General features: G+C 56.4%; 1 protein-coding gene and 1 long non-coding RNA gene across 18 annotated transcripts in view; one reads left to right on the top strand and one right to left on the bottom strand.

Annotated features, from left to right (window-relative positions):
• LOC115932779 (sortilin-related receptor-like) overlaps positions 1-12,749 on the bottom strand; it is a 308,035-nt gene that overhangs the window by 143,803 nt on the left and 151,483 nt on the right. For 13 of the 17 annotated variants that reach the window (XM_055365612.2, XM_063699573.1, XM_055365618.2 and 10 more), the window contains 3 exons: positions 10,605-10,665; positions 10,460-10,495; positions 825-9,099 (listed from right to left, as the gene is read on the bottom strand). In XM_055365612.2, the coding sequence (XP_055221587.2) occupies positions 961-9,099; positions 10,460-10,495; positions 10,605-10,665 (8,236 nt within the window). In that variant the 3' untranslated portion in view covers positions 825-960. Of the gene's footprint in view, positions 1-824; positions 9,100-10,459; positions 10,496-10,604; positions 10,666-11,282; positions 11,775-12,749 lie in introns of those variants that run through there. The other 4 variants (XM_063699577.1, XM_055365624.2, XM_063699578.1 and 1 more) reach the window with 4 other exon arrangements.
• On the top strand, positions 11,428-12,067 carry LOC134757431 (uncharacterized). The gene is made up of 2 exons (XR_010131339.1): positions 11,428-11,500; positions 11,767-12,067. It is a non-coding gene; the product is annotated as an uncharacterized lncRNA (long non-coding RNA).

A 12,749-nucleotide genomic window follows, 5' to 3' on the forward strand; every position in this document is an offset into this window, starting at 1 on the left:
TGCTGTCTGTGAAGGCAGGCACTGAGACTGCCAAAGCCAGCTCAGTTGCTCCAAAAGCAAACAAGGGCAAGAAAGGAAAGACAACTGTGTACCTATGTGTTCTCTCAATAGCAACTGGAAGGAAAAATGAGTAGGACTTGCCTTCCATTTACGGATTACCAAAAATTATATTTCACTCAAGACTAGCCTCTAGGTAATGGTAAAAACCAACGGATGATTATACTCAGCACTTTTCAATGAAGAAACAGTGTCCTTAAAAACCTTTCATGGATAGCAGCATTATTCACAACAGCTAAAACGTGGAAGCAATCCAAGTGTCCATGAGGGATAAGCAAATAAGCAAAATGTGGTCTATGCATACAATGGAATATTATTCAGCTTTAAAAAGAAAAAAATTGACACATGCTACAATATGCATTAATCTTAAGGACATTCTGCTAAGTGAAATAAGTCCATCACAAAGGGACAAATAGTATATAATTCCACTTAGGAAGTACCTAGAGTAGGCAAAAGCATAGAGACAGAAAGCAGAATGGTGGTTGCCAGGGGCTGGGGGCAGAGAGGTATTATTTAATGGGTGTAGCGTTTCAGTCTTGCAACATGAAAAGTGTTCTAGAGATGGATGGTGGTGATGGCTGCAAAACAACATGAATATACTCAATATCACTAAACTGCATGCTTAAATCGTCTCAAAAAATAATAATAATATTTTACATAACCAACCACTTCTAAAGATTAAAACAACCCCCATGGTTAAAAACCTCAGGTCCCTCAGGCAATCAAAGCAGATATCGAAACAAAGCAATAACATAAGGACTGCAGTATTTATTTTATTTTTAAATTATTTATTTATTCTTTGTTTTTGGAATGTGGGTTTTGTTTTGTTTTTTGATTTTTTTATTTTGTTCTACTCAGTTTTATTCTTATTGCTCAGGCTTGAGTGCAATGGCCTGTTCTCAGCTAATTCAACCTCCGCCTCTTGGGTTCGGGTAATGATGGTTCCACGTCGGCGGCCTGCGGCCTCTTGCGTTTGCGTGGCAGTTCCACGTCACCGACCCTCCGCCTCTTGGGTTCGGGTAATGATGGTTCCACGTCGGCGGCCCTCGGCCTCTTGGGTTTGCGTGGCAGTTCCACGTCACCGACCCTCCGCCTCTTGGGTTCGGGTGATGATGGTTCAATGTCAGCTGCCCTCCGCCTCTTGGGTTTGCGAGGCGGTTCCGCGTCAGCGGCGCTCCGCCTCTCGGGTTTCGGCGACGGCTGCGCGTCAGCAGCGGCGCTCCGCCTCTCGGGTTTCGGCGACAGCTGCGCGTCAGCGGCGCTCCGCCTCTCGGGTTCCGGTGGTGATTCCAGGTCAGCGGCGCTCCGCCTCTCGGGTTTCGGCGACGGCTGCACGTCAGCGGCGCTCCGCCTCTCGGGTTTCAATGACGGCTGCGCGTCAGCGGCGCTCCGCCTCTCGGGTTTCGGCGACGGCTGCGCGTCAGCGGCGCTGCGCCTCTCGGGTTTCGGCGACGGCTGCGCCTCAGCGGCGCTCCGCCTCTCGGGTTTCGGTGGTGATTCCAGGTCAGCGGCGCTCCGCCTCTCGGGTTTCGGTGGTGATTCCAGGTCAGCGACGCTCCGCCTCTCAGGTTTCGGTGATGGCTGCGTGTCAGCGGCGCTCCGCCTCTCGGATTTCGGCGACGGCTGCGCCTCAGCGGCGCTCCGCCCCTCGGGTTTCGGCGACGGCTGCGCCTCAGCGGCGCTCCGCCCCTCGGGTTTCGGCGACGGCTGCGCGTCAGCGGCGCTCCGCCTCTCGGGTTTCGATGATGGCTGCGTGTCAGCGGCGCTCCGCCTCTCGGGTTCCGGTGGTGATTCCAGGTCAGCGGCGCTCCGCCTCTCGGGTTTCGGCGACGGCTGCACGTCAGCGGCGCTCCGCCTCTCGGGTTTCAATGACGGCTGCGCGTCAGCGGCGCTCCGCCTCTCGGGTTTCGGCAACGGCTGCGAGTCAGCGGCGCTCCGCCTCTCGGGTTTCGGCGACGGCTGCGCCTCAGCGGCGCTCCGCCTCTCGGGTTTCGCTGGTGATTCCAGGTCAGCGGCGCTCCGCCTCTCGGGTTTCGGTGATGCTTGCGCGTCAGCGGCGCTCCGCCTCTCGGGTTTCGGTGGTGATTCCCGGTCAGCGGCGCTCCGCCTCTCAGGTTTCGGTGATGGCTGCACGTCAGCGGCGCTCCGCCTCTCGGGTTTCCGTGGTGATTCCAGGTCAGCCGCGCTCCGCCCCTCGGGTTTCGGCGACGGCTGCGCGTCAGCGGCGCTCCGCCCCTCGGGTTTCGGCGACGGCTGCGCGTCAGCGGCGCTCCGCCCCTCGGGTTTCGGCGACGGCTGCGCCTCAGCGGCGCTCCGCCCCTCGGGTTTCGGCGACGGCTGCGCCTCAGCGGCGCTCCGCCCCTCGGGTTTCGGCGACGGCTGCGCCTCAGCGGCGCTCCGCCCCTCGGGTTTCGGCGACGGCTGCGCCTCAGCGGCGCTCCGCCCCTCGGGTTTCGGCAACGGCTGCGCCTTAGCGGCGCTCCACCTCTTGGGTTTGCGTGGGGGTTTGCGTGGCCGTCTCACGTCAGCGACCCTCCGCCTCTTGGGTCTGTGTGGCGGTTCCACGTCAGCGACCCTCCGCCTCTTGGGTTCGGGTGATGATGGTTTCACGTCAGCGGCCCTCCGCCTCTTTGGCCTGCGTGGAGGTTCCGCGTCAGTGGCGCTCCGCCTCTCAGGTTTTGGCGACGGCTGCGCCTCAGCGGCGCTCCACCTCTTGGGTTTGCGTGGGGGTTTGCGTGGCCGTTCCCTGTCAGCGGCCCTCCGCCTCTTGGGTTTGCATGGGGGTTTGCATGGCGGTTCCACGTCAGCGACCCTCCGCCTCTTGGGTTCGGGTGATGATGGTTCCGCGTCAGCGGCGCTCCGCCTCTTGGGTTTCAGCGACGACTGCGCGTCAGCAGCCCTCCGCCTCTCGGGTTTCGGTGATGGCTGCGCATCAGCGGTGCTCCGCCTCTCGGGTTTCGGTGATGGCTGCGCGTCAGCGGTGCTCCGCCTCTCAGGTTTCGGTGATGGTTGCACGTCAGCGGCCCTCCGCCTCTCGGGTTTCGGTGATGGCTGCGCGTCAGCGGCCCTCCGCCTCTCGGGTTTCGGTGATGGTTGCGCGTCAGCGGCGCTCCGCCTCTCGGGTTTCGGTGGTGATTCCAGGTCAGCGGCCCTCCGCCTCTCAGGTTTCGGCGACGGCTGCGCGTCAGCGGCGCTCCGCCTCTCGGGTTTCGGTGATGGTTGCGCGTCAGCGGTGCTCCGCCTCTCAGGTTTCGGTGATGGTTGCGCGTCAGCGGCGCTCCCCCTCTCGAGTTTCGGTGGTGATTCCAGGTCAGTGGCCCTCCGCCTCTCAGGTTTCGGCGACGGCTGCGCGTCAGCGGCGCTCCGCCTCTCGTGTTTCAGTGATGGTTGCGCGTCAGCGGCGCTCCGCCTCTCAGGTTTCGGCGACGGCTGCGCCTCAGCGGCGCTCCACCTCTCGGGTTTCAGTGATGGCTGCGCGTCAGCGGCACTCCGCCTCTCGGGTTTCGGTGATGGTTGCGCGTCAGCGGCGCTCCGCCTCTCGGGTTTCGGTGGTGATTCCAGGTCAGCGGCCCTCCGCCTCTCAGGTTTCGGCGACGGCTGCGCGTCAGCGGCGCTCCGCCTCTCGGGTTTCGGTGATGGTTGCGCGTCAGCGGCGCTCCGCCTCTCGAGTTTCGGTGGTGATTCCAGGTCAGTGGCCCTCCGCCTCTCAGGTTTCGGCGACGGCTGCGCGTCAGCGGTGCTCCGCCTCTCGGGTTTCGGTGATGGTTGCGCGTCAGCGGCACTCCGCCTCTCGGGTTTCGGTGGTGATTCCAGGTCAGCGGCCCTCCGCCTCTCAGGTTTCGGCGACGGCTGCGCGTCAGCGGCGCTCCGCCTCTCGGGTTTCGGTGATGGTTGCGCGTCAGCGGTGCTCCGCCTCTCAGGTTTCGGTGATGGTTGCGCATCAGCGGCGCTCCCCCTCTCGAGTTTCGGTGGTGATTCCAGGTCAGTGGCCCTCCGCCTCTCAGGTTTCGGCGACGGCTGCGCGTCAGCGGCGCTCCGCCTCTCGTGTTTCAGTGATGGTTGCGCGTCAGTGGCGCTCCGCCTCTCAGGTTTCGGCGACGGCTGCGCCTCAGCGGCGCTCCACCTCTCGGGTTTCAGTGATGGCTGCGCGTCAGCGGCACTCCGCCTCTCGGGTTTCGGTGATGGTTGCGCGTCAGCGGCGCTCCGCCTCTCGGGTTTCGGTGGTGATTCCAGGTCAGCGGCCCTCCGCCTCTCAGGTTTCGGCGACGGCTGCGCGTCAGCGGCGCTCCGCCTCTCGGGTTTCGGTGATGGTTGTGCGTCAGCGGCGCTCCGCCTCTCGAGTTTCGGTGGTGATTCCAGGTCAGTGGCCCTCCGCCTCTCAGGTTTCGGCGACGGCTGCGCGTCAGCGGTGCTCCGCCTCTCGGGTTTCGGTGATGGTTGCGCGTCAGCAGCGCTCCGCCTCTCGGGTTTCGGTGGTGATTCCAGGTCAGCGGCCCTCCGCCTCTCGGGTTTTGGTGATGGTTGAACGTCAGCGGCGCTCCGCCTCTCGGGTTTCGGCGACGGCTGCGCGTCAGCGGCGCTCCGCCTCTCGGGTTTCGGTGGTGATTCCAGGTCAGCGGCCCTCCGCCTCTCGGGTTTCCGTGATGGCTGCGCGTCAGCGGCGCTCCGCGTCTCGGGTTTCAGTGGCGGTTCCACGTCAGTGGCCCTCCGCCTCTCGGGTTTCGGTGGTTTTTCTGCCTCAGCCTCCTGAGTAGCTAAGGGAGGTGTCTTGAGATTATCATCCGCTGAGGGTGGAGCTGAGGGTGGAGGTGAGGGTGGAAGAGGAGTGAGGAGACACTCGAGAGGCATTTCGAGATTATCATCCGCTGAGGGTGGAAGGGGATAGACCAGAAACTCGGCAGGTGTCTTATCCACTGCGGCCCTCCGCCTCTCGGGTTTCCGTGATGGTTGCACGTCAGTGGTCCTCCGCCTCTCGGGTTTCCCTGATGGTTGCACGTCAGCGGCCCTCCGCCTCTCGGGTTTCCGTGATGGTTGCACGTCAGCGGCCCTCCGCCTCTCGGGTTTCGGTGGTGGTTCCACGTCAGCGGCCCTCTCTCTCTCGGGTTTGGGTGGTTTTTCTGCCTCAGCCTCCTGAGTAGCTAAGGGAGGTGTCTTGAGATTATCATCCGCTGAGGGTGGAGGTGAGGGTGGAAGAGGAGTGAGGAGACACTCGAGAGGCGTTTCGAGATCATCATCCGCTGAGGGTGGAAGGAGATAGACCACAAACTCGGCAAGTGTCTCATCATCCGCTGAGGGTGGATCTGAGGATGGAGGTGAGGGTGGAAGAGGAGTAAGGAGACACTCGAGAGGCATTTCGAGATTATCATCCGCTGAGGGTGGAAGAGGATAGACCAGAAACTCGGCAGGTGTCTTATCATCCACTGCGGCCCTCCGCCTCTCGGGTTTCCGTGATGGTTGCACGTCAGCGGCCCTCCGCCTCTCGGGTTTCCGTGATGGTTGCACGTCAGCGGCCCTCCGCCTCTCGGGTTTCGGTGGTGGTTCCACGTCAGCGGCCCTCTGTCTCTCGGGTTTGGGTGGTTTTTCTGCCTCAGCCTCCTGAGTAGCTAAGGGAGGTGTCTTGAGATTATCATCCGCTGAGGGTGGAGCTGAGGGTGGAGGTGAGGGTGGAAGAGGAGTGAGGAGACACTCGAGAGGCGTTTCGAGATTATCATCCGCTGAGGGTGGAAGGGGATAGACCACAAACTCGGCAGGTGTCTTATCATCCGCTGAGGGTGGAGCTGGGGATAGACGTGAGGGTGGAAGAGGAGCGAGGAGACACTCGAGAGGCGTTTCGAGATTATCATCCGCTGAGGGTGGAAGGGGATAGACCAGAAACTCGGCAGGTGTCTTATACACTGCGGCCCTCCGCCTCTCGGGTTTCCGTGATGGTTGCACGTCAGTGGTCCTCCGCCTCTCGGGTTTCCGTGATGGTTGCACGTCAGCGGCCCTCCGCCTCTCGGGTTTCGGTGGTGGTTCCACGTCAGCGGCCCTCTGTCTCTCGGGTTTGGGTGGTTTTTCTGCCTCAGCCTCCTGAGTAGCTAAGGGAGGTGTCTTGAGATTATCATCCGCTGAGGTTGGAGCTGAGGGTGGAGGTGAGGGTGGAAGAGGAGTGAGGAGACACTCGAGAGGTGTTTCGAGATTATCATCCGCTGAGGGTGGAAGGGGATAGACCAGAAACTCGGCAGGTGTCTTATCATCCGCTGAGGGTGGAGCTGGGGATAGACGTGAGGGTGGAAGAGGAGCGAGGAGACACTCGAGAGGCGTTTCGAGATTATCATCCGCTGAGGGTGGAAGGGGATAGACCAGAAACTCGGCAGGTGTCTTATCCACTGCGGCCCTCCGCCTCTCGGGTTTCCGTGATGGTTGCACGTCAGTGGTCCTCCGCCTCTCGGGTTTCCGTGATGGTTGCACGTCAGCGGCCCTCCGCCTCTCGGGTTTCCGTGATGGTTGCACGTCAGCGGCCCTCCGCCTCTCGGGTTTCGGTGGTGGTTCCACGTCAGCGGCCCTCTGTCTCTCGGGTTTGGGTGGTTTTTCTGCCTCAGCCTCCTGAGTAGCTAAGGGAGGTGTCTTGAGATTATCATCCGCTGAGGGTGGAGCTGAGGGTGGAGGTGAGGGTGGAAGAGGAGTGAGGAGACACTCGAGAGGCATTTCGAGATTATCATCCGCTGAGGGTGGAAGGGGATAGACCAGAAACTCGGCAGGTGTCTTATCCACTGCGGCCCTCCGCCTCTCGGGTTTCCGTGATGGTTGCACGTCAGTGGTCCTCCGCCTCTCGGGTTTCCATGATGGTTGCACGTCAGCGGCCCTCCGCCTCTCGGGTTTCTGTGATGGTTGCACGTCAGCGGCCCTCCGCCTCTCGGGTTTCGGTGGTGGTTCCACGTCAGCGGCCCTCTGTCTCTCGGGTTTGGGTGGTTTTTCTGCCTCAGCCTCCTGAGTAGCTAAGGGAGGTGTCTTGAGATTATCATCCGCTGAGGGTGGAGGTGAGGGTGGAAGAGGAGTGAGGAGACACTCGAGAGGCATTTCGAGATTATCATCCGCTGAGGGTGGAAGGGGATAGACCAGAAACTCGGCAGGTGTCTTATCATCCGCTGAGGGTGGAGCTGGGGATAGACGTGAGGGTGGAAGAGGAGCGAGGAGACACTCGAGAGGCGTTTCGAGATTATCATCCGCTGAGGGTGGAAGGGGATAGACCAGAAACTCGGCAGGTGTCTTATCCACTGCGGCCCTCCGCCTCTCGGGTTTCCGTGATGGTTGCACGTCAGTGATCCTCCGCCTCTCGGGTTTCCACGATGGTTGCACGTCAGCGGCCCTCCGCCTCTCGGGTTTCCGTGATGGTTGCACGTCAGCGGCCCTCCGCCTCTCGGGTTTCGGTGGTGGTTCCACGTCAGTGGCCCTCTGTCTCTCGGGTTTGGGTGGTTTTTCTGCCTCAGCCTCCTGAGTAGCTAAGGGAGGTGTCTTGAGATTATCATCCGCTGAGGGTGGAGCTGAGGGTGGAGGTGAGGGTGGAAGAGGAGTGAGGAGACACTCGAGAGGCATTTCGAGATTATCATCCGCTGAGGGTGGAAGGGGATAGACCAGAAACTCGGCAGGTGTCTTATCCACTGCGGCCCTCCGCCTCTCGGGTTTCCGTGATGGTTGCACGTCAGTGGTCCTCCGCCTCTCGGGTTTCCATGATGGTTGCACGTCAGCGGCCCTCCGCCTCTCGGGTTTCCGTGATGGTTGCACGTCAGCGGCCCTCCGCCTCTCGGGTTTCGGTGGTGGTTCCACGTCAGCGGCCCTCTGTCTCTCGGGTTTGGGTGGTTTTTCTGCCTCAGCCTCCTGAGTAGCTAAGGGAGGTGTCTTGAGATTATCATCCGCTGAGGGTGGAGGTGAGGGTGGAAGAGGAGTGAGGAGACACTCGAGAGGCATTTCGAGATTATCATCCGCTGAGGGTGGAAGGGGATAGACCAGAAACTCGGCAGGTGTCTTATCATCCGCTGAGGGTGGAGCTGGGGATAGACGTGAGGGTGGAAGAGGAGCGAGGAGACACTCGAGAGGCGTTTCGAGATTATCATCCGCTGAGGGTGGAAGGGGATAGACCAGAAACTCGGCAGGTGTCTTATCCACTGCGGCCCTCCGCCTCTCGGGTTTCCGTGATGGTTGCACGTCAGTGGTCCTCCGCCTCTCGGGTTTCCGTGATGGTTGCACGTCAGCGGCCCTCCGCCTCTCGGGTTTCCGTGATGATTGCACGTCAGCGGCCCTCCGCCTCTCGGGTTTCGGTGGTGGTTCCACGTCAGCGGCCCTCTGTCTCTCGGGTTTGGGTGGTTTTTCTGCCTCAGCCTCCTGAGTAGCTAAGGGAGGTGTCTTGAGATTATCATCCGCTGAGGGTGGAGCTGAGGGTGGAGGTGAGGGTGGAAGAGGAGTGAGGAGACACTCGAGAGGCATTTCGAGATTATCATCCGCTGAGGGTGGAAGGGGATAGACCAGAAACTCGGCAGGTGTCTTATCCACTGCGGCCCTCCGCCTCTCGGGTTTCCGTGATGGTTGCACGTCAGTGGTCCTCCGCCTCTCGGGTTTCCGTGATGGTTGCACGTCAGCGGCCCTCCGCCTCTCGGGTTTCCGTGATGGTTGCACGTCAGCGGCCCTCCGCCTCTCGGGTTTCGGTGGTGGTTCCACGTCAGCGGCCCTCTGTCTCTCGGGTTTGGGTGGTTTTTCTGCCTCAGCCTCCTGAGTAGCTAAGGGAGGTGTCTTGAGATTATCATCCGCTGAGGGTGGAGCTGAGGGTGGAAGAGGAGTGAGGAAACACTCGGGAGGCGTCGTGAGATTATCATCCGCTGAGGGTGGAAGGGGATAGACCAGACATTCGGCATGTGTCTTGAGGCTCAGGGAGTTATCAGTTATAGAATGTTGTTGAGTTGGAGGAGGTGGCTGGTGGCCCATCCTGTTTTTTAAAGTTTCAGCTGTGAGGTAGGGCCAGTGGGGCAATCCTGAAGAATGACGATGCTGCGCTGCCGCCATTCTGACCTGTAGGGACAAAGGAGGGAATGTTTTCACACATATCCGTTTGATGGACAAAATTACCGCCACCAACACAGTCTGCACCTTCTGTTGCTGGTGATAGATTTTTGCACCTTTCCATCCTCCGGGTTTCAAAATAGCAGTATCAGTGTCATAATATCACCCTTCCACTGAGTACTGCCGACAGCTGGGGGGTAAAGAAAAGTCATTGGGACACACTGTTGTCTCCACATGCCACTCTGTCTGTCTGCAAATGTAGGCAGGCTGGGGTCCTGCCCCAGGGAAGACAGAGTCATAACAGAGTAATAAAGAAGCATGTTTGAGACACAGGAGTGTCTATGTCTATCCTCATTCCTCCCTCACAGCCATCACCAGAGCATGTTTCTTGCACCAGGTCAACAGACAGTAAGAGACAGTAAGAGAGGCATGAAAAGCCCATTGTCCACACATGTTGCAGCTTCTTTTTGGAGAATGTTTTCCAGGCCTTTTATGTTCTGTCTCTGATTCTCAGAACTCTGCAAGGTCAGTGTGACCACCCTGCTCCAAATCTAAGAAAACAGAGGTTTCCAGAGGAAGGAGAAATTGTGCCCAGGGTCACACAGCTTGCAAGAGGCAGAGTGGAAGTTGACTCCAGCTCTGCCTGCAGGACCCTCTCATTTCCCCTCTGTTTCCCTTCTTGACAAAGGATCTTCTTCACTCTGGAGGTGCCACCCATGAGAACAAAGAGCTCTGGAGAGATGTGGATTCCTGAAGAGCTGCAGGGGAACTGGGAGAGGGTTTTCTGACAGAACAATCTTATCTCAAGAAGTCAGTTAGGCATGGCTATAATATTTCTTTTCACTCCCAGGTAATGCCAAATTGTAAGTGCACTAGGACATGAAGAATACTTTTGTCCCTGGAAAAATGAGGTGGGAATTCTAAACAAAGCAAGTTTTAAAACTGTGTTTCACTTCAAGTGTACAAGTCCCATCACGTGTAATCATAGGACTCGGCAGCTTTTGAAGGTACAGAGGCCACACAAGAACCAGCTTAGCTGAGCATCATTTAAGGCCTTCATTTGGAATTGTCCCTGTGGGTAATAAGTTACATTCACTCTTCACTAATTTACAGTCAGGGCCCATTTGCTATTACAAATACGGGACCTCTGACACTTAGAATATTAGATCAGGGGCCCCACTGGGTGGGGATGAAAGTGTTTTTGCACAACATGGTTACCAACAGGGATGGGACTGTGATGCTTGTAGGCAGCCTTTCTCTCTGCCATCTCCCTCTGCAGGGCTTGAGCACAGAGCTGTAGGGAGAAAAATGTATCCATGTCCTGACCTGGCAGACTATGTCCAAAAGCAAGGAAAACAAGCAAACTTACCCAGTTGCAAAGAGGCTTTCTTGCAGAAGGGGGGATCTGAAAAAGCCAACACATGAGAAATTGAATGTTGAGAGAGTCTAAGGGCCGTGGCATCATCTGCATCAGCACTGAACTATCCTGCAACTGCGGGGAGGAAGCTCCTTACTTTGCGTTTGTGGTAGTCCTCTGCCCGCCGCCGCAACTCTTGCGCACGTTGAAACATTTTCCTATGGATTACAATCACTTTCATCAGATAAAGCACCACTTTCAGGATGATTTTAAATAATCTGCCATGTTTCTCTTATCCTCACAACTGTACCCTTACACAATCTATCTATACCTAGAAAACGTATTTCAGATGGCTATAAGAGTACAGTCTGAGCCGGTCACGGTGGCTGACGCCTGTAATCCCAGCACTCTGGGACGGCGAGGCGGATGGATCATGAGGTCAGGAGATTGAGACCATTGTGGCTAATATGGTGAAACCCCTTCTCTACTAAAAATACAAAAAATTAGCCAGGCGTGGTGGCAGGCACCTGTAATCCCAGCTACTCGGGAGGCTGAGGCAGGGGAATCACTTGAACCTGGGAGGCGGAGGTTGCAGTGAGCCAAGATCACGTCATTGCACTCCAGCCTGGGTGACACAGTGAGACTCCATCTCACAAAAACAAAAAAACTGTACAGTCTGATCCAAACTGTTGCTATATTGATTCCTCCTCTTGCTTACTGCCTGCTGACTTCTGAGATGATAGTTTCCTTCCCCATCCTCAGTATATCCCTAATTCATCCTTCATTGAGCATCTTTTATCATAAAGCTGTATTGTCTTTGTATTAACATCCTTACCGTGTTTCACAGGGCAGAAACAGCTGGGCTTATAAACAGGCATAGTCCTTTTGAAGGATGTGGTTGATCCTACAACAACACACTTTCCTAAGGATGACAACAACTCACCCCACCCCTAGAATGGCTGGTATGAACCGAGTTTCCACACAGTCTAGCTGGCAATGGGGTCAGGAGACGTTTTGCTACTTCACATCTTTTGGTCACTGGTAAATATTAAGGTACTTTGTTTTCTGTTTTGTGAACTCTCTCTCTCTCTCTCTCACGATATGTCTTCTGACCATTTGTTTCTATTTCTGCATTTACTGGGTCTAAACACTGTACAAAGGTTAAAAACAACACTCCAATGGGCGTTTCCCAGGAGGGTGGGGTTCAGTTTCTGAACTCACTTGTAGGTGTGTATTTCTTTCATATCCAATTTCCCATTTTCCTCTGCCTCTGATACCTACCTCTCCTTTTCTGCATGCTCACATTCTTTCATGTTTAGTTTCCTCAGATTAGAAGGGAGAGAAATGCACACACATGATCCACCAGCCCGTGTGGGATTCCCTCTGCCCTTCTGGCATCTGAAGGCTGTGATTCAAAGATCCCCCCTGCAACCTTTCCACAAATGAACCAACTGATTCTCACAACCGAAGGGAGAATTGACACCTCCCATTCAGGGACAAAAAAAAGTCACACTCTGGCCTGCTGGCAAGTCACCTGTCATTTCCAGCTCATCTTCATAGTTCCATAGTTAGTCCTATTCTTTAGTAAATATAAAGACTATTAAAAGCTTCTATGAGGTGCAGTATGTGTGTTTCTGGGGTCAGTCTTGTGCTTGACACAGCGAAAGCTCATTTCAGTTCTGTGTGAAAAACCAGACCTCACCAATTCATCACAACTAACTCCTTCGGAAGCAGAGGATTGCTCCTCATCTGACTCCTCCTGTGTGAGACCTGATTCTCAGTCAGAGGCTGATGCCGGAACTGAGACCATCAGCCAAAGAGAGATCCTTCCAGAATATGGTGTCATTAACCCCGCAGTTCACTACTGCACTTTGCCATGATTCAGGACTGGAACTCTTGTCATCGACTTTAAAGATCCTGGTTGAGAGAAAAGGCAATCTGAAGGCTGGGCGCATCTATTGAATTACAAATGATTGGAATGGCTCCTAAGTCAGGGTGTTATGTCCTGAAAATAGGTGACAACGGCAAACCATCCACCCTGGTGTTGACTGACTTTAACAAGGTTCAGTTCACAGAGATTGAGGGCAGAAAAAGGAAACGGCCTAAAAAGGGTAAGTTTGCTGTGTTGCCCTCACACCACTTGATTCATGGTCCTGATCCTAAGGATCTCACCTGATACTTGGTTTTATAGGAAGGATGTGTAAAATTCCCAGAACGCTAGGAAACAGGGACGAAAACACTTCAAAGAGAAAGTTAATGAACTTGTTTCTGACCACAGGGCATCCTTCAGCACGTGCTGTCT

This window comes from Gorilla gorilla, chromosome 18 (assembly GCF_029281585.2).
Source record: "Gorilla gorilla gorilla isolate KB3781 chromosome 18, NHGRI_mGorGor1-v2.1_pri, whole genome shotgun sequence".
NCBI lineage: Eukaryota > Metazoa > Chordata > Mammalia > Primates > Hominidae > Gorilla > Gorilla gorilla.